At 38.7% G+C, this 21,426-nt stretch overlaps 1 protein-coding gene across 2 annotated transcripts; it reads left to right on the top strand.

The window, feature by feature from the left end:
- The first annotated feature begins 287 nt into the window (after positions 1-287).
- Positions 288-4,564, top strand: LOC128866382 (lambda-crystallin homolog). Of its 2 annotated transcripts, none has more exons than XM_054107075.1 (3): positions 288-357; positions 3,446-3,827; positions 3,887-4,564. In XM_054107075.1, exons 2-3 carry the CDS (start codon positions 3,471-3,473, stop codon positions 4,415-4,417), a joined length of 888 nt encoding a protein of 295 aa, XP_053963050.1. In that variant the 5' UTR covers positions 288-357; positions 3,446-3,470; the 3' UTR covers positions 4,418-4,564. The 2 variants fall into 2 exon arrangements, with proteins under 2 accessions (XP_053963050.1, XP_053963049.1); XM_054107074.1 differs by lacking the exon at positions 288-357 and adding an exon at positions 359-443.
- The last annotated feature ends 16,862 nt before the right edge of the window (positions 4,565-21,426 follow it).

The following is a 21,426-nucleotide window of genomic DNA, read 5'->3' on the forward strand; positions in this document are numbered from 1 at the left end:
CACGCGATTATCTCTTTATGACTATTTCCGTGGCAAAGCGATTTAAGTGGCGCAGCTCTTCTGCGCTGCTCTCGAGCCAATCAAGAAATAATACATTCAAAATATATCGCCTTATCAGTAGTTTTGGTCCACTACTCCAAGCCTAAAGAAATATTTTGCTCATTTAAATCGTCGGTCCTGTGCATGCACGCATAGTTGTATATGGAGAAAGACTTTTATGCATGCCGCTTTAACTTTCTTCAATACAGAATTTTTAGTATTGAAGTGAACTTCATGGCGAAAAGAGGATTTTAAGCGGGCAAAATATTCTTACGTAGTTTTCAAATTTTGTCAAAATAAATAAACGTATATTTTCAAGTACTTACTCGTATATACATATACAATATATTTAAAAAAAATAAATAATTGAAAATGAAGAATGAAAAAATTGGAATTATCGGCAGGTGAGTTTGAAAAACTCAATTTCGCAACTGAAAATAAAACTATCAACAGAATTTTTTGAAAAGAAAAGCGACCTCAAACCTGAAAGTACATGACGAGTAAACCTGGTGTAGAGAAGAGCTACATTTTTACCAAAGTGTGTCAAAATTTCTAAACCTTAGTTATACAAATTCCTATATTACGTGTAAAAAGTGTCATAAGTCGATTTCTGATAGAAATCTTATTATCAATGTTCTATAGCAGAATTCCACGAGAGTAATTTTTGTGAAACATTTTGCGCGGCTTTGTTTATGGGCCAACTCAACAACTTTTTGCGAAAAGTCCAAAAAGTCATCTTCGAGTGGATATTTCAGGTCTAAAAAGTTGTATGCAAATGCAAATATTTGTCAGAATTTTCCACGAAACTTGTTGATAGTTCTCAAATACATGGAATAATTGTCCACTAATTATTTAGAGAAAAATTACCTCGGATTAGCGGGCTGGGTAAAGAAGCAAAGCGAATGAGTCTTGTGGTGAACGACGACAAAAGGAAGTCCCTCCTGCCATCAAACAAACTCGCGCATCGGCACCCACTTCACTGTTGACAGTTATGATTTCAAGGTTGTAAGGGACTTCGTTTAGTTAGGAACCAGCATTAATACCGATAACAATGCCATACTTGAAATTCAATGAAGAATCTCTCTTGCCAACAAGCGCTACGTTGGGCTAAGTAGACAACAAAATTGTAAAAGGCTCTTATTCAACCCGTCCTATCGTGTGACGCAGCAGCTTGGACGATGACAACATCCCATGAGGCATTACTTGGAGTGTTTGAGAGAAGTGTTTTGAACCTTTGCCCATTAGCGTCGACGAGCATCGTTGGCCATCGAAAAATGATCTGTATGAGTTGTACGACGACATAGACATAACAGTCGCCGTAGCCGAATGCGTTGGTGCGTGACTACCATTCGGAATTCACAGAGGGAACGTTGGTTTGAACCTCTGTGAAACACCAAAAATTAAGAAAAACATTTTTCTAATAGTGGTCGCCCCTCCGAGTGTATTTCTGGCATGGAAAAGCTCCTCATAAAAAAAATCTGCCGTTCGGAGTCGGCTTGAAACTGTAGGTCCCTCCATTTGTGGAACAACATCAAGACGCACACCACAAATAGGAGGAGGAGCTTGGGCAAACACCCAAAAAAGGTGTACGCGCCAATTATACATACATACAGACCTAGCGCAGCGAATAAAGAACCAGCGGCTCCATTGGCTAGGCCATGCCGTCCGAATGGGTACAAGCCCTCCGGCTCTGAACGTATTTGTTGCGGTACCAGCTGGTGGTTGAAAAGACTAGGTGGAGATGTACTTGGCGTCACTTGGTGTGTCTAACTGGCGCCGGTTAGCACGAGAAAGAAAAGACTGGCGCGGTTTGTTAAGCCCGGCCAAATTGCCTAAGCGGTTATCGCGCCAATTAAGAAGAGGAAGTGGGCTTCCACTGACACACCTTCTATTTATGCAGGGAGGACTTGAAGCCTGAGCGTAATTCTGTCTCCTATGAAAACTTTTTTCCCCATCGATTTATTTACCTGTGTGAGAGTTCGATTCCGTGTTAGGTGAATTGTGCCTTCTTTTAATAAGTTTTGTCTGTTGAACAGCTCTTTCCTTTTGGTGGATTTCTGTTGAGTTGAGTGAATGTAATTGACAGAAATTTACGCAGGTGAGGAGCACTGCGGCTTTTAAGTGAACTTTTCATCGCTTTTCCCGCCTATAAAAGCATGTGGCATATTTGCTTCTTTTTTAGCCAATTTGACTGAATAAAAGTGCGCTGTAGAGGGTTCCTCGGTTGAGAAAGAAATTATGTTTTATAGATGGGCTGTTAAATGGGGAATGATTTTCTTCTGAAGAGCGGTGTTCTACTCCTCACAAATTTGTTCTATACCACATTTTTCGTGGTTGATGGAATCTGACTGGATAGATGTAGTCCAGATGAAGCCGAATGAGTTGGTGCATCATGACCACGATTCGTAAGACGTAGATTTGAAACTCCAAAATAAAGAAAACGTTTTTTCTAATAGCGATCGCCCCTCGGCAGGCAATGACAAACCTCCAAGTGTATTTTTGTCATGAAAAAAGCTCCTCACAAAAATATCTGCCGTTCGGAGGCGACTTGAAACTGTAGGTCCCTCCATTTGTGGAGCTACTTCAAAGGCAGGAGCTCGGCCTAGCACCCAAAAATAATGTAAGCGCCAATTATATATAAAGGGTTTTTCAATAAGGGCGGGTAGATGTTGAAATGGAATAAAATGGCGTTTTCTGTGTGGCACGTAGCGCCGTCCTGCTGGAACCACATGTCGTCTAGGTCTATATAGTTCAATATGGGCCATAAGAAATTGGTAGGGCCACCACATCTACCGAAAAATGGGAGCAAAGGGCGCAATGCGCGCAACGTTTGCGTTAATGAACACTCATTTTGATAGTAAAGTTTTATCATTTGAACGTGCTGTTCAATCGTGTAACTTGCCATGATGATTTGGCATAAACAACTGAATAATAAACAAAAGATTTGACAGATGTCACCAAAACAAAATGGCTGCCACAGGGCGCCAAAATCGACCCGCGTCAATTGAAAAACCCTTTATATATATAGATGAGACTCTTATATTGTTAATGGCTTCGTTTTATCGGTGGGTATTAATTTGCTTTGTAGTTAGTTTTTCTCATAAACAGTCTACGATAGACTCTATATCTTCTTCTGGGGGTTACAATAAATCGCTCCACATCCCCTTGGAAGTCTCTGAGTGATTGTATTTTTATTAATGCTGGGAGATGGTATTAAGAGGAAATAGCGAGCTTATTCATATTTTCCTAAGGATTAAGGTAAAACTTTCATTTATTAGCTCAAGTTTTATATTGTATAAATTTTAACTCATTTGCTTTTATTTCGTTGTACCTACATAGCGCTTCAATTTATTTTAGTATCATGATTTAAGGCATAATTTTTCAAATACAAAATTTTCACCCTCAGCGGCCTCATCGGACGCGCCTGGTCTATGCTCTTCGCCTCTGCCGGCTACCAAGTAATGTTGTACGATATACTACCCGAACAAACAACCACCGCCTTGGAAGAGGTAGAGAAGGAACTCCATGCGCTTCATGCTAAAGGTGCACTTCGTGGCACACTCGGCCCAGTCGAACAATTTAAATGCATCAGCGTCACCATCGACATACGCGAGCTGGTGAACAATGCCATCTATCTACAGGAATGCATACCGGAACGTATTGAAATGAAACGCGCACTCTATACGCAACTGGCTGAAATTGTGGGTCCGCAAACGATTATGGCCAGCTCCACGAGTACTTATATGCCGTCATTATTCAGTGAACAAATGCCGAAAAATCGAGAGAATGTGCGTCTCGAACGCTCTACTAGCTTTATTATACTAAAATTATGTTGCACTCATTTCAGGTCGTTGTGGCACATCCTCTCAATCCACCCTACTATATACCGCTTGTTGAAATAGTACCCGCACCCTGGACTAAACCGGAGGCTGTGACTCGCACACGTCAACTCATGCTTGAGATTGGACAAAAACCGGTAACACTCTCCCGCCAAATAGAGGGGTTCGCCACAAATCGCATACAATATGCCATACTCAATGAGGTGTGGCGTTTGGTCGCCGATGGTGTGGTGAGTGTAGCCGATGTGGATCGTGTAGTGACTGAGGGCTTGGGCTTACGTTATGCTCTGTTGGGTCCGCTCGAGACAGCACATTTGAATGCTGATGGCGTAGCTGATTACTTTCAACGATTTGGCGGTGAAGTTTATGCTGTAAGCCAAACTTATGGCCCGACACCAAAAATGGAACCGGGTGAGACCTTGACGAAGATTGCCGCTGAATGTGAAGAAATGGTGTCGAGGGAGCAACTGAAGGTGCGTCGCGAGCAACGCGATCAATTCTTGCGAGAGCTCGTTGCGCTCAAGAAGCAATTGGAGTGAGAGGATGTCAGGGAGGACAGATGATGATGTACGGACTTGGCTAGGTGAAGAAATTTTAAATAATATAAAATATTTGTAAAGAAAATTGAAGCAAATTAAAGCAAACAAATATTACTTTGCTATCAAATAACCAAATAAAACTCGCAAACAAATTCGAATTTGCCAATCTGTTTACTTTTGTACATCCAATCTATCTAATTATGAATGCAGAAGATGCAGGTAAAAAGCAGATTTACATGCACATGCGTTGAAAAAGAGCTCCTCACATAGACTCTTCAATGTATTATGTAAATCAAAGCACGCACTGATATACTTGAGTACTCGTGAGATGACCCTGTAGGAAAAATGCCTTGATGTGGAATATACGTTTGCAGGTGTTGTCTATATTCAGGCGAACAATTTTTAACGCCCCGTTTAATAGAATTGCTTAGAAATGTTACTTGTACACAAACTGTGCCACCAGGCTTTTTTAAGAGTTGGAGGCATAGAACGAATTGGATTTGATAGCAGCCTCGTTTTTTGGTGATTTAAATTGTTTTAATGGCCGTTAAATATTTGGTTTTTGTGGTTTTATTTTGCGAGACCAAGGCTGGTTTAAAATTAAAATTATAAATTCAATTATTGCTTATCGATATTTCGACCTTGATTAGAAGTCTTATTCAGAAACTCTTAGTGGTGCCCGGTCGTCGCTGTTTTATTATGAAATCGACTTTGAGCTCAGATTAGCTTCGGTTGAAGCGGTTGTCCACTGCGAAAGTTTTTATTTTTTTCGTCGGGGCAACTAGCAAGTACACAACTCAGACAACATTAAATCCATTGTACTGTGCTCGGGTTCGCTTTTTAATTTTCTGTAAATCTACCTGACATCCGAAGAAATCTGAGTAGATCTTGTGCCAAGGAGCCAAGGTGATTGCATCTTAACACATTAGTGCCAAAGACCTCAAGCCTGATTCGAGCGAAAGCCGGGCAGACGCACAGAAAGTGGTCCACCGTTTCATCTCACTTGCCTGAGATGCCTACCTTTTCAATGTGCTTCGCCCATAGAAAGTGGCCCGCCATCAATCAACCAGCTGCCTACAGTCCGTACTGCTTAATGACAATAGGATCTGTGACAGTCGATCGAACATGACAGGTAACATTAATTTTGTCCATCTGCAGTTAGCAAAGCTCGCTTGTGGGTTGAAGTAACCCGTTTGTTAACCGTGGCTTTGATGGTGGGAGAAGGGAGTGACAGAACGGGCTCTGGGCCAAAGAAGTTGGCCTCAGAGCCGAGCCTAGCTAAAGAGTCAGAGGTCTCGTTACCTTCAATACCCACGTATCCCATGTAAGCATCAGGAAAATTATGTCTACGACATAGTTCAACCTGGATTTACAGAACTCAACTACCTTTGAAGCGGTTGGCAGATTGTCTAAGGCCATGAGCGCTGTTTGTCTGTCGCTGTAGACACATACAGATCTGCATTTCCACCTGTTTTCCACAACAAAGTTCATTGCTTCGAGCAATTGCAGATATCATTTATAGGTATCGCATCATACACCACCCATGACACGGCTTTCATTATTGCCATCAGTTCAGCCTGAATGACAGCAATCTTAAAGCATTGATGAAATGAGCAGAAAGTCTTTATCGCGACCAACTGCTGTCTTAGCTCGCGCACTAAAGGTTGATCCAGTCATCAACTGGTACTGTTGGGAAATATCTCTTGCCTTAGCTGTAATTGCCAGATACTGAAGAAGAGGTGGAGATTTTCTCTGCAGTTCATAAAATACTTTGAAAAATCAGTTTGATTTCTGCACACTACTTTTTCGAGCGCTTGAACTGTCGATGTACCCCCCCTGCAGTGGCGATAACCTGATTTTGATAAGAGATTATGCTGGTTAGGCGATAAATAGAGGGACGATTGGGAAAATGCTACTCATTTTTAAAATAAAGAAGTGTTTTATTCTGATCACATTTTTGGGAAAGTCATCGAATTACCTACAGGGTGTTTATGCGCACAGTCTGCTTACCTCTACACGTACATTTTTATAAAGCTGCTGCTTCCTACGTTTTAAGCTTCACTGAGCAGAAGCTTACGAGGGGTGATGGTAGTTTTTTCTTCATATAAATATGAAATCCAAGGATAAATTCTCTCCACTGCGTATGAAACCAAGAAGTCTCTCGTGGAAAAGCAAATCTCTCTCGAGTAAGCGTCTTAAAAATACCAAAAATAACATCATTAGTACGGCAAGTGCCCGTTCCATTTTATTGATTAGCTTTGGTGCAATGCATGAAAGGAATATTTGATATTTAGTATGCATGTATGGGTGAGTATGCAAATATGAACGCATTTTGTGATAATTGTGTGTCTCATTTATATACAACGGCGGTGCTTATGGGTACTTGTGTGAATGATAGAATTTATACCTGGTGCTTATCGAAATGAAAGCCATTGAGGAATTAAAAAAATAATGCATAAATGAAGGGATTGATAGAGTGTTTATGATTTTTTTTTATTTCGCTGTCAAAACTGCGTAATATAGACTCAATCCTCTTCTTCGAACCAGCTCCATGAAATTCTTTCGGTCATCTCGGAATGGGAAAAAGTGAATGCGGAGAATGAGTTACGTGTTATACTCGTATCAGCATTTCTCATACCGCTAGCATAATTAGAGCTTTGGCTGCTAGTGCTTGCATACTTTTCTTGTCTGTATGTGCGTATGTTATTTATACCCTGCAGTCAAATATAGTAGTTGTGAGCTATCTTTGTACTAATTGCTTTGCAGCTGAAGTAGCACATCTTAAATTTTTTGTTTCAATGCTTGCGACGGCTATTTTTAACATGGCGATATACGACGCAATGCCAATTAGTATATCCATCCTCGCTCATTTTCGAAGAAAAATGGACCAATGATGCCTCTCGACCAAAATCCGCACCAAACAGTGACTCGTTGTGAATGCATCGGCTTTCCTTCGAGTGCGTGCGGGTTTTCTGAGCCCCAAATGCGGCAATTTGGTTTGTTAACATACCCGCCGAGATGGAAATGAGCTCCATCCGAAAAGATGATTTTTCGGTAAAAGTCTTCTACGTAATTTTCGTACACATTCTGCAACATTACCATGATTTTCAAAGTAATGTCGCAATATTTCCAAGCGTTCTTTGAGCGTATACACAACCATTTTCGTTCAGCGGAAGAATAAAACTAATTTTCTGTCAAACCAGATGACAGCTAAGTGTTACCATTCTTCAAATAATACCTAGTTCAAATCCGTAACGATAGATGGCGAACCCTGTATTATTAGTATGACGGGACCTAGCACTGCGACCTGAAAGTTCAATTGCACTTTCTTCATTCCCCCTTTCAGCTAATAACAGTTCAAGAATTACCAGCTTCTATCTCAGCATCACACTAGTTAATTAACTGGTTCCCAAAAGAGTCAAAAATTCGGATCCAATTTGTGGCGAAAATCACCAGTTTTGAATGAGTTTAAAAGTAAAGGAAAAAATAAAAATTTTAACTGAATGCGTTAAAAATATTTTATTACGAATTCAAATATGACAAATTATTTTTTGTTAGCTTTAAATTATTGTATTTGTATCTATAATTCTTAATTCTTAAGTCGAAATTGAAAAAAAAAAAATTAAAACCACTTGAAATAAAAGTTACTGATTTAACATATTTAAGAACCTAGCAGAAATAAAAAACGGAAAAAATGTTGAAATATTTTTTGTGCATGCATCCCAAATTGGCCATTTTATAACTAGAACCATACTAGTCATATTCCAACTAGTGTAGCTTCCTTCATCTAATACAAATTCTTTAAATAGTTAACCACCACATCTGTGTTGAGTCATTTTATGAATTTCTGCCTCACTATCACACCAGTTGATGGACTAGTTCGTAAAAGACAAAAAAAAAACAATCTGGTCAAATTTGTGGCAAAAATCACCAGTTTTGAACGAGTTGATGAAGTAAATAAAAATTGATAAGTTAAAGTGTGAAAAATATTTTGTTACGAAATTAAATGTATACAATTTTTTTATATTTAAATTTGCTGCTCGATTAAATAAGATTTTTTTAAAGAATGTTTAATATTTTTAAGCAATCTGAAAGAGAATAATAAAAGCAAATTGAAATAAAGTTATCAAATTATTTCAAATCATAAGCAAAAAGAAAAAGACACAAATTCAATAAGTTATTCTTTTTTGCGTGAAGCTGAAATTGGTCTTTTTGCAACTAGTATAATACTAGTCACATTCCAACTAGTGTAGCTTCCTTCATCTAATACAAATTCTTTAAATAGTTAACCACCACATCTGTGTTGAGTCATTTTATGAATTTCTGCCTCACTATCACACCAGTTGATGGACTAGTTCGTAAAAGACAAAAAAAAAAAAATCTGGTCAAATTTGTGGCAAAAATCACCAGTTTTGAACGAGTTGATGAAGTAAATAAAAATTGATAAGTTAAAGTGTGAAAAATATTTTGTTACGAAATTAAATGTATACAATTTTTTTATATTTAAATTTGCTGCTCGATTAAATAAGATTTTTTTAAAGAATGTTTAATATTTTTAAGCAATCTGAAAGAGAATAATAAAAGCAAATTGAAATAAAGTTATCAAATTATTTCAAATCATAAGCAAAAAGAAAAAGACACAAATTCAATAAGTTATTCTTTTTTGCGTGAAGCTGAAATTGGTCTTTTTGCAACTAGTATAATACTAGTCACATTCCAACTAGTGTAGCTTCCTTCATCTAATACAAATTCTTTAAATAGTTAACCACCACATCTGTGTTGAGTCATTTTATGAATTTCTGCCTCATTATCACACCAGTTGATGGACTAGTTCATAAAAGACAAAAAAAAAAAAATCTGGTCAAATTTGTGCCAAAAATCACCAGTTTTGGTCGAGTTGAAGGAGTAAATAAAAATTGATAAGTTAACGTGTGAAAAATATTTTGTTACGAAATTAAATGTGGTCGATATTTTTTATATTTAAGTTTGCTGCTAGAATAAATATGATTTTATATTTAAAAATTTGTGTTTAAGTTATTAAATTGATTGAAATCACAAACAAAAAGAAAAATAAAGAAATTAAAATTTCAGCTCAAATTGGTAACTTTACAACTAGACCAATACTAGTCACGTTCGAGCTACTGCCTCAGTATTATATCAGTTAATGAACTAGTTAAGAAAAGAGAAAAAAAAATTGGTCCAATTTGTCACGAATTTTGGTAAACAAAAATTGGTAAGTGAACGTGTCAAATAATATTTTATTATAAAAAAATATGAGAATTTTTTTTTGTTTAGCTTGTTATTTGATTTATTATGAATTTATTTTTAAAACTTACGTATTTAATTTTTTTATTCTGTCTGGAGTTACTTAAAAAAAGCAACTTGAAATAAATGTTGTTACATACTGTTATTTGAAAATATAACAACAAAAAACAACAAAGGTAATACATTTTTTTACATACAGCTCCAATTGACGATTTTGTAACTAGTACAAAACTAGACCAATTTGAACTAGTATTATACCTGACCCATAAAATATCTGTGCGTGAACAACACTTTGCATGAACAACAACAAAGCAACTTGAAATAAAAGTTGTTAAATACTGGTATTTAAAAATATTATATAACAGCAAAAGAACAACAAACGTAATAATTTTCTTTAAATATAGCTCCAATTGACCATTTTGCACGTAGTACACAACTAGTCCCATTCGAGCTAGTATGATACCTGATCCATAAAATATCTGTGCGTGAATAACACTGTGCATGAACAACAACAAAGCAACTTGAAATAAAAGTTCTTAAATACTGGTATTTAAAAATATGACAGCAAAAAAACAACAAACGTTATAATTCTTTTTTACATATATCTCCAATTGAGCATTTTGTAACTAGTGCACAACTATCCCATTCGAACTAGTATGATACCTGATCCATAAAATACCTGTACATGAACTACAATGTTTACTTTATACAGCTACAATTGATCATTTTGTAACTAGTACACGACTAGTCCCATTCAAACTAGTATGATACCTGATCCATAAAATACCTGTGCATGAACTACAATGTTTACTGAGCAGTTAAGCATTTCATGCATGGTATATGTGCACACCTACATATGTATATGTATAGATACACACTTATATCCTTTTTCATACAAACATATGTATGTTACTTCCCTGCGTATATTACAATTTCACATCCTCTTATACCTTTGATTATATCAGCTCTTGAAAGGCCGCGGGCACTGTAGTAGTCATATTTACCTTAACACAAACAAAGATATGTATTTATAAACACACACACAGCAAAGTTCCACCCTCTCTAGCGCCACTCAAGAATGCATAGTTTGCAAACTTTTCAAAAATAGATGGAAAATATTGATTTGGCTTCAAGGTAAAAATTACTTACAAGCGAGTAAACTTGAAGCCACAAAGGCTGAGTGAACTTGTTAACTGCAAACAACGAAAAACACACAAATTTACAACAACTACAATGCTATCGTTGTGTATTTGTGTTTGTGCTTAGATATATTTTTACACTTAACTATGCTTGTGTGCTATTGAACATTGATAAGCGAAGTGCCTCCTTATTTGTTGCGTTACACGACCGCATTTGCATAGAAATTTACGATAATGCATTCGGCGAGCACACAAACACAGAGAGCAATAAATGGGAGGGGCGAACTACATAGTTAGTGTAATACGCGCATCCATTTGTGGTGGCGGTGCATAGATAGCGTACGTGTCTATATTTATTACTTTTCAAAAGGCCACTGACAATATAAATTATGCACTGAGGTGAAGCTACTGATTAACAAAGAAAACTTATTTAACGATTTTCTGCGCTAAGTGAAGTGAGTAATGGGATGGCATGCAGTTCTTTAAGTAAGTAATTTGATAAGTAATTTAATAATCATAACTTAACTAACTTCTAGTTAGTATAGGCTTCTCGTAATAAACCAGTTTCTTATGTAAACTCCGAAGCATTTCAGAAAGATCATCAAATATGTCTCTATTAGACCAGTTGATGAACTTCTTCATAAAAGAGAAAAATATTGGTCCTATTTGTGGCGAAAATCATCAGTTTTGGACGAGTTGAAGAGTAAACCAAAATTTTAATATGAATTTACAAGAAATATTTATTATAAAAAAAATATCAGACACAATTTTTTTATTACTGATTACTGTAAGAAAAGCGAAGTCTATCGCTACTTTGGTTTCCAATTGCATCTTTGCTGCTTATAAAAACCAAAAGCGAGGCGTAGATAAAATTCCTGTTGACTGGTCGGCAGGAGCTGCTTCTTAGTTTCCTCACTCATTGTCCTTTTTAATCTATTTTGCTCAGATAAGCTTCCTTCCAGAGTCCTAAACTATACCCTGACTGAGTGCAATAACGCAAGATCGAATAAATTCTGAAGCTCCAATATTAAATGAATCAAATGTGTGACTCGAAGTCCCCAAAATTCAGACGGCAACACAAGACACGAAGGCATTCTTCCTAACAACGCAGTTGGTGTGCCTTGAATGAATAGAGGTCCAATCGACAGATATATTTATATTCAGCAGATAGAATTTTTTAAAGCAGTTCCCATCAAAGTCAAGTGCACAAATCCTTTCAAACTTTTCATCACCTGATTCACGTGTGCCGTGGCAGTTTGCAATCCATGAGAGAAGCTTGGCTTCCTCATTTCCTTCGTTGTAGGACTGTGTAAAATCAGCTGTTACCCTTTCAGCTCCCAAAAGCACTTCATCTATGTTAAAATACAATTTCTGAACCCGAGTTATGTTAAAAAAATCATCCGTCTTAATGAATTAAGGTCTCTTAGAGAACTGGAATTGTATTTCAATTAGACGCTGCCTATTAGTAGCACCCGGCTGATTCTGAGCTTGTTGAGTGTGTGAAGTTAATCATTAAATGATAGACAGAGAGGGAGTATTTTCTAACAGAGGTATAAAAACCAACTGCCGTTTGGAGATGGTATATAATTGCGGCGACTGAAAGCGCAAGCTTAGTCGTATGCACTTTCCGATCACTCGTCTCGTTTCCACGGGGCATCGTCTTTCTTTGCTCGTCAGGCGTGGGTGTTGAAAAGTGCTCTCTGAAAGCTGAAGGAGGCTATATGAGAAATCGTCTCTTGAGTTGGCATTATGTTCAGTGCCAATTGACTTGGAGCCAAGAATGTTGATAATCACTATCAATGTTGAACATTTTCCTCATGTACACGTGTCGTCATTGCATTACCATTCTTTGGAGCACGAATTCGATTTATCTTCTTAGAGTCAGATCAATGACCGGTTGTGCAGATATAAATTATTCGGCCCTGATGAAATTAAATAGCTCTGGTTCATCAGGATGTAAATCGGTACGGAGAGAGTCTGCTTAGCTAAATATGTGCTCAATATGAGGAGGAATATAATTTATAAGGTTGAATGTTTCTATTACCCGGGAAAATGAGCTATGGGAGTTTTCTTCCTTCTCTGTTATAGGCTCATGTGCCCTAATGTATGACAAAAATGTATTGAAAAATGTCCCTGTTTGGGTGTCGTCTTGCTGAAATTGTGGTGATTTCAATCACGGTGTATTCGAGGTCTATATTGGGAATTGGACGTCATCTCGTCGTGTGCTTGATTTATTGGAAATTCTATTGTCGTAACGCTCAGCGAGCGGCCGCCGTAGCCGAATGGGTTGGTGTGTGACTACCATTCGGAATTCGAAGTACGTTGGTTCGAATCTCCGCGAAACACCAAAATGAAGAAGAAGTTGTTACTAATAGCGGTCGCCCCTCGGCAGCCAATGGCAAACCTTCGAGTGTATTTCTGCCATGAAAAAGGTCCTCATAAAAAATATTCGCCGTTCAGAGTCGGTTTGAAACTGTAGGTTCCTCCACTTGTGAAACAACATCAAGACGCATGCCACAAATAGGAGGAGGAGCTCGGCCAAACATCCAAAAAGGATGTACGCGCCAATTATAAAGGGTGGTTAACTTTTAAGGGCCGATATTGAATGTAAAGCACACCTAAATCTAAAGTTCTTTTCTTCATTTCATTTGACATTTTTGAATTTCAGACTAATTCAATTTGAACCATGGAACGAAAATGTGCAAACACCAGTGGATGCTCGTACAGCTCGTATTGCAGGAAATATTGCTGCTGTTCGCGATAGTATGGTTGTAGAGCCGTCCACCTCAACTCGTCGTCGTGCCCAACAATTGCACCTCTCACGCTCGTCGTTGATGAACATTATGCATAAAGACTTGCATTTACACGCTTACAAGGTGCAATTGACTCAAGAACTAAAGCCTCTTGACCATTTCAAGCGTCGTCAATGGTCAGAGTGGTGGCAGGAAATGGCAACAGTGAATGACCAATTTTCGAAGAAAATCATCTTCAGTGATGAGACACATTTTCACCTCAGTGGATTCGTCAATAAGCAGAATTGCCGCATTTGGGCGAATGATAATCCAAGAGATTGCCGAGAAACCAATGCACCAAACGCCGCGGCGGCATCTTTGGGCCGTATTTTTTCCAAAATGAGGTCGGTCAGGCAGACTGTGAATAGTGTTCGCTATCGTGAGATGATAACAAATTTTTTATGGCCCGAATTGAAAGATATGGATGTGGGCGATATGTAGTTTCCACAGGACGGTGCCACTTGTCACACAGCTAACGAAACAATGGCTATTTTGCCCGAAAAATTTGATGGCCGAATAATCTCACATCGCGGCGATGTCAATTGGCCGCCAAGATCATGTGATTTGACCCCGTTGGACTTCTTTCTTTGGAGTTATTTGAAAGAAAAGGTGTACGTCGCTAAGCCAGCAACAATTCAAGAGCTAAAGGATGAGATAATTTGGCACATTAACGGCATATAACCTCAATTATGCCTCAGCGTCATCGAAAATTTGGACCATCGGATGGAGGTGTGCTGCCGAGGCCGTGGCGGGCATTTGACCGATATTTTGCTCCATACGTAATTGAGCCATACCAATATTATCATAATAAAGAGAAATGACAATAATTTCCCAAAAAAATTGTATTTTATTCAAAATCAACACTGGTACTTGAAACTTAACCACCCTTTATATATATTTATATGTATATATACATATATAACGCTTAAAGTTTGAAGAGTTTTCCTTCTACTTTTACTTACCAAACATTGTTGTAACTGTATTTATTTATAATGGGGATCTCCGGCATTACTAAATTTGGCTGAGCTGGCTAAAGGCGCTAAAGGTATTCTCTCATGATTAAGTTACTTCAGCGTCTTTTCATTCTTTTCATTTCTTATTTTTCTTTTTCTTTGTCTTCTTCATCTTTATCTTTATCTCTCTTTCCTTTTCCTTTTCCTTTTCCTTTTCCTTTTCCTTTTCCTTTTCCTTTTCCTTTTCTTTTTCCTTTTCCTTTTCTTTTTCTTTTTCTTTTTTTTCTTTTTGTTTCTTTTTCTTTGTCTTTTTCTTTTTCTTTTCCTTCTTCTTTTTCTTTTTCTTTTTCTTTTTCTTTTTCTTTTTCTTTTTCTTTTTCTTTTTCTTTTTCCTTTATCTTTTCTTGTTCTTGTTCTTTTTCGTTTTCTTTTTATTTTCTTTTTCTTCTTCTTCCTTTTTATTTTTATTTTTCTTTTTTCTTTCCTTTTCTATTTCTTTATACTTATCTTTTTCTTTTTCTCTTTCTCTTTTTTTGCCTTTCTCTTTCCCTTTCTTTTTCTCTTTCTATTTATTTTTCCCTTCCTTTTTCGGTTTCATATTTCTCGGTTTCGTTTTTCGTTTTTCTTTTTAGTTTTATTTTTATATTGTTTTTCTTTTTATTTTTCTTTTTCTCTTTCATTTTCTCTTTGTCTTTCTTTTTCTCCTTCTCCTTCTCTTGTTTTAATTTTGCTTATACTCTTCATCTTTTTTTCTTTCGAAATAAGCCATATCATAGGACTCCAACCGAGTTACACTCCTCGTTTTGCTCATAGATTTCCTCATTTTCAAATGGAGCAAGAACGGGGGCAGGGGTATCTGCATCTAACAACTTCTAATACTTCTTTCCGCCTTGACACATAAATCCCATTCCACTTCATTTTAATTGCTCAACTAATACCAAGCCATATTTATCGATTAGGCCAGCCTGAAAAAAAAGAAGCACTTTTCTTGCCGTACACTCCTTAGCATAGCATATTCTCCTAATTTCCACTTTGTTCAACTGCTTCAAAGTGGAATTCTAATATCACCTAATCCACTATAAACTTTCGCTGCCTTTTGCCCGTCTGCCTATTTGCTTAAAACTTGCACGTTCCGCACGCAAAATGTAAATCTAATCAACATTTGCTTCGGTCTTTTCTACTTTACCATTTATTTCATGTATTTTATTTGTCAAAGTGGCAACACCAAATTGACGCTAAAGCAAAATTTTCCTAACATCATTACCGTTAGAGAACGTACAATGCGGTCACTTTTTTCTTGTCGACGTCGACGCATTCAGAGCATATTTGTTTTCACCCCTCATTTTTTTCTATTTGCTGCTTCACTGACACGCCTCACAGACACTAAACAGAAATTAAATTTAGCCTCAGTAAAAGCAAAAAATCAGTTGGAATAGAAAAGTTGTACTGAAGGTAGATAAAACGTAGTTGAGAATGAAGCTAGTTAAAGGGGCACGAAGTGTCGGGGGCGTTACCGGCACCAACTACAAATTTGCTTATGCGAAGTCGCTTTTCACTCCATACCTCGTTTGCTCGTTTTGGCGTCCTATCTTTGACTGCGTGTTGTGGCGTGTGGCAAAGCACGTGACTAGAATTTTTTGCAGTGTGAAATGGAAATAGAAATGGCATTGCGGTACTTTGAGGTTAGCTGGTGACATTGGCGGGAGTTTTCCAGTGCGAAACTGTCGGCCTGCAGTGACGGCTGGGAATCAGATTAGAAAAGTAGAAAACGAACGTGCAAGAAGTGAAGAGGATAAGAGTGGAATATTGTGTGGGTATGAGTGCGTAGGTGAGGTGGGAGCGCTAGTAGCTATAGGGTTTTCACATAAGGGCAGTCAATGGGTAAATGCAATAAAACAAACCGTGTATGAGCTTTCAATGAAATGCGTCGCGCATTCGAGAGGTCCAAGTCTCAATGATTTTGCTTCATTGATCCAGCTGGATGAGAGCAATATCTGGTTTATGCGGGCATCGTTCGATTGCTGCATATTGTCATACTTCTGTGGAGCTGAAATTTCACAAAACCCTACAAGAAAGGGTCTAGCGGGACCGGTCGATTTATGTTACCTCCGAGAGATATCATTCCCTTAAATTGTTCATAATGGAGTGTTATCAGTCGCTACTACAACACAATGTGGCACCCGGTCAAAATGGATCTGCCCCTATTAAACACCCTATATTTAACTAAGCAATTTTGTGTGGGTTCCTACCATTCCTGCTGCTATTTCTGGTAGGTTGAAGTGCTTGCAAATAAAGCAGCTTCAAATTGGGCGTGAGTGTGGCAGACAGCACTCCGGTTGTGGGCGTTCAAATGCTTGCGGAGCGGTTTGCTGTTGCACAATAAATAAGTTGGAAATTTGACACTCTAATTTGATTAGATTTTCTCTGGTGAAACAAGGCGTACTATAGTAATGCGACGAAGCTTGTGAGCTGCGGGTTAGAGAAAGTTGGTTCATTGTTATTGTGCTGAAGTTATTTTTAAATTATTCTTTTTTGTTGTTGTTTGTTTTTTTCTTTGAAATGAATAGGTGAATTTAAATTAATCAGTAACGTTAAAATGATTGCGCACATGTGATTTGTAAGAAAATTTTAAATGTACTGGGTAGAGTAATTAAAGGGCATTAAAGATGGAGGAATTGAGATTTTTTTCTTGCGAACTGTAGGAGTTCATCTAAATTTGTAATCAAATCAGCTGTTGAGTATTTTAATATGCTCGGATATTCTCGAAGACTTACATGGTGTGAAAGTTGACCTATATTATTGAGAGCTCATGAGAATCCGGAAGAGATTAAATTTTTTTTTCGTTAGTGTTGCCTTGTAAACATTCAAAGACGTCAGTGGAAACAGTAACTCCAACACCTATCTGACAGAAATTTATTTATCAGTAACCCCCGTGAGAAGTTGCCTGATCTCTCATCGGGCGCGTCCTAGGTAGTGGATAGGGAAGTCCTGGCATCACACGAGTGGTCTTCCCTGATGGGGTAGTTTCCACAATCGTGCGATGACTCAAAGTTGCATAGAATCAGGGTGCCACCCGCGAACCAAACTGGCTAGGGAGGAGTCCCGAATCAAAACCTTCCTCGGTAATGGACAACAGAAAGGATAATATTTCAGGTGGAAGCCACACAAGTGGCAATCCACCCGCTTCGGTCGTCAGGGCAGGGATTCGGGAGGCCGCAACCCTTACTCAAGTCTCTTAGCTGTATGAGCGAGAGCGCATCCTGGAGGAGACGGGGGTTGCTATCACAATAACATCTTCCCCAGAGACTGAAAAACATTTCCTAGTTTCGGAGGGCTAGAGTTGTGAGGTCACGACTTCCCAAAGAAGCCGTGAAATTGAAGAGTGTGGCAAGGAGGGAAATAAGAAAGCGGCGGGCAAGGCTGATGCGGGAGAAGTCCTCAGCTCTTCTGCGGGGCTCTGTCAGCACTTCTGCGTCTGTGTCTTCCAAAAGACCTCGGTCAGCGGTAGTGACCGCCACGGAAGCTATCGAACCCTCAGAGGCACGGGCGCTTCCAAACTGTCTCGTTCTCGAGGTAAGCGGTGGTTGAAGACAATACCCTGCCCTGCAGCTGCCGCTAATGACGGAGCTACGACCCTCCAAGGTACGAGCGCAGTCTTAGCACCAGCCAATGTAGGTTCTGCTAAGACACGTTCTTATTGGCGCATCGACAAAATGTCCAACACAGCTGTCTGTCCGGCGAAATTTTCGTCAGTGGAGGATGGTGAGCTGGACCTTCGCCCGAGCACATCCAAGGGTGCGGCCAAGCTATCCTATAGCGAGAGGGCTGCAGGCCCACGACCTGTGGCTGTGATTGGAAAACTGGGGTCTGACCATCAGCTGAAAGATGCAGAATGATGCGTCAGGTTATTGCCTCCGGTCCTGAAGCCAACGCGAAGGGCTATGAGACAAAGAACGGCACCATAACTGTGATGTGCGCATCTCTAGCCAACTTCGAGTGGATCAGGACCGTGGTCAATAACGTGCCCCCCATGGGGACCACTTGCTTTGAGGTGTATAGCGAAGAGAGCATACCCCTCAGTAACCACCAGGTATTTCATCTCGAAGATGCCCATTATCTTCTGGTTCGCTAGTTTTGGTTCAAGTTAGTACGAACTTCTGAACTGATTTAGACTTCTTCAGGGTTTATTTTGCCTTACGTCACTTTGGATATTGATTTCCTACGACGTTGTGTGAAAACCACCGGACCTGAAACGGTATTCAGGGTTTTACTGACATAAAATGTTCCGAAACTTTCCCAAAGTTTATTTTCTGCCGTTGCTGTGCAGCGACGAATGGAGCAGCAATTGAAAAGCAAAAAGGGCAGCCAGCTGTAAATGCGGATCGCATGCTTTGGTAATGTCTGTATTTGTTCTCTATTTTTGAAACACCCAGAAAAGATATTGAACTCGTAATCAATATCCCTTCCCAGCTGTGGAAGCGTATTTTGCAGCCCTTCCAGATTCTTCCGGATGGAATTCATAAATGGGAATCTCGCTGGAACAAATGTACTGATGATAAGGGAGACTATACTAAATAATTAAGTGTATTTTAAACCATAAATTTGTGTTTCTCTAATCGAACCGTAAAAGTTATTGAACAACCTAGTAAAACGGAGTTCTTAGAAAAAAAAGAAGAGTAAGGGTACGTACTCTCTGGCGCTTATGTATGCGGAATAGTTTATTAAATAACGGGCTGAGCAATCTTCTTTCCGTTTTTCTATTTTAACGAGTACTTGGCGCTTTTAGCTCTATTAAATATTTATTTTTTGTGTGCAACCAAAAATATTCTAATAGAAGAATTTGGAGCCAACCACAGTTACAGCAACAACGTTAAACGCTGATATGAGAGCATTGCAAAGAAAAAATAGGGTGCGGGGGGGGTTGGGTGAAATTAAAGAAGCAAAAAAATTTTCCACATATCACAAAATAAAAAACAAAAGTCCTACCCAAAAATTAAAAAATATTTATCTAAAACCAAAATAAAGTACAATACATAAATATGTACGTATGAAGGCGCGCAAAAAGCTTACAAAATGAAACAAAATAAAGAAATTCGCTTCAGCAATCAACCACTTGCAAGGTGAGCGTGCTGTCCATATCCTCACTGTTCTGCTGCTCTAACTATTAGTGTGATTGCTGTTGTTGCTGCCTACACCTTCACTGCCAGCTGCAGTATCGCGTCACATCGTCAGCATTGCCACTGTGGCGGGTAAGCACCGGTACCACAGGAATTTAACTGCGCTCCAACAGTAAATTCGCACCAATCTCGCAAAGTTCCAAGTTGCTAGTGGTTTTTGCAACATACAAACTAAACTCTACATTCGGTGTGTTGCACTTATGTATATATTTGAAGGTGCTCCATCTCTATGCACTCCGCCGCATTTCTCACACCATTTTCACATTTATGTTTTTTCTTGCTTCTTAAATGTATCCTTTGGCTGCTTTTTGGTGATGAGAATTTGCTAGCTTTCGTTGAATACCAAGCCGCATGCCACTACTACTCTTGATACTATGTACAGTTTGTTAACAACAACAACAACAGGAATAAGAAGAAATGAAAAAAGAAAACCAGTGGCAACCAGTCTGCACAGACGACAACACGGCATTGTTACGCAAATTACGAACGGCTTTTGGTGGAAGCGAAAAATTCCTTGTTTTATTACATCGCATGCCTTTGAGAATCACGTCAGCGCATATGTGTATGTGTGTATGTATGCATGTATGCATGTATGCAGTACAAACAAACACAACCCAATGTGCCACCACTTGCTTGTCAGTGTTATTTTCACTCATATACACCTTTTGCCGTTCTTGCCTCTCCTTTCCTGGGAGCTGGGCAGCTCAACACTGATTCGCCTTTGTCTGCTACTTGACACCTTCAGCAGCTCTCTGTTGCTTGATTGAAGTTGGTGTGCCATTTATTTTTATTTTGTTTCCTATGTTTTTTTTTTGGTCTTTGTACCAACAGCAGCAACTCTTCATTATTTCTACCTCCTTTCGTTATATTTAAATATATGTTGGTTGCATGTAATTGTTGTTACTGCTGCCTTTTGCTTCCTGCGCGGAAATTGTAATGTAACACGTGATCGCTCATGCCACACACAGACGAATTCATCTTCATCTTCATTTTCGTTTTCATTTTCAGTTGCTGCACATGTGATTGTTGCTTTTTTGATGCGATTGCTGTGTTATTTGTTATTTGTTGTTCTTGTATTATTTTTGTCTTTCAGCACTTCCTTTGCTGTTGTTGTGTGCTGTGTTAGCTGCTCTAGAGTTTTTGCAAACTTGTAATGAAATGTATTTCTGCTGTTTGCTCCAACTCCAGTTCCTCGCCTTTGTACTTTTTCTTAGCTGCCGCTCAGGTGTGCCTTTGCAGGTGGTGTCTGCTTCGTTTTTAATGCCTTTTCTGTTAATGTTGATGTTTGCCACAACTTGCCAGTGGCGCTTGTGGCTTTCGCCAACCTGAGTATCACACTCAGCACGAAAAAAAAACAAAGATGTGGCAAAAGCAAGCGCTAGGACGGCCATGTTGCAGGTGTCTCGCCAATGCAGTGGAGCTACATACATACATACGTTAAAGAACTATAGAACTCAGATTTATTGACAAGTTGTGACAATTTATGAGCTTCTCATTTAATTATTATAATTTTGGCATTGAAATATAGATCTCACTCCCACAAAATTTTCAAACTTCGCCATCATTGCTGGCATGACGGTACGGATTGAGCCTTGGCCTCCCTCAATAACTTCCACCAAGCATCACGCTCCTTTGCAGACATCCTTCAGTTTTCCAGTTCAAAGATCTTGGCGTCGTCATAAA

The sequence above is a fragment of the Anastrepha ludens genome, chromosome 6 (assembly GCF_028408465.1).
Source record: "Anastrepha ludens isolate Willacy chromosome 6, idAnaLude1.1, whole genome shotgun sequence".
Lineage (NCBI taxonomy): Eukaryota > Metazoa > Arthropoda > Insecta > Diptera > Tephritidae > Anastrepha > Anastrepha ludens.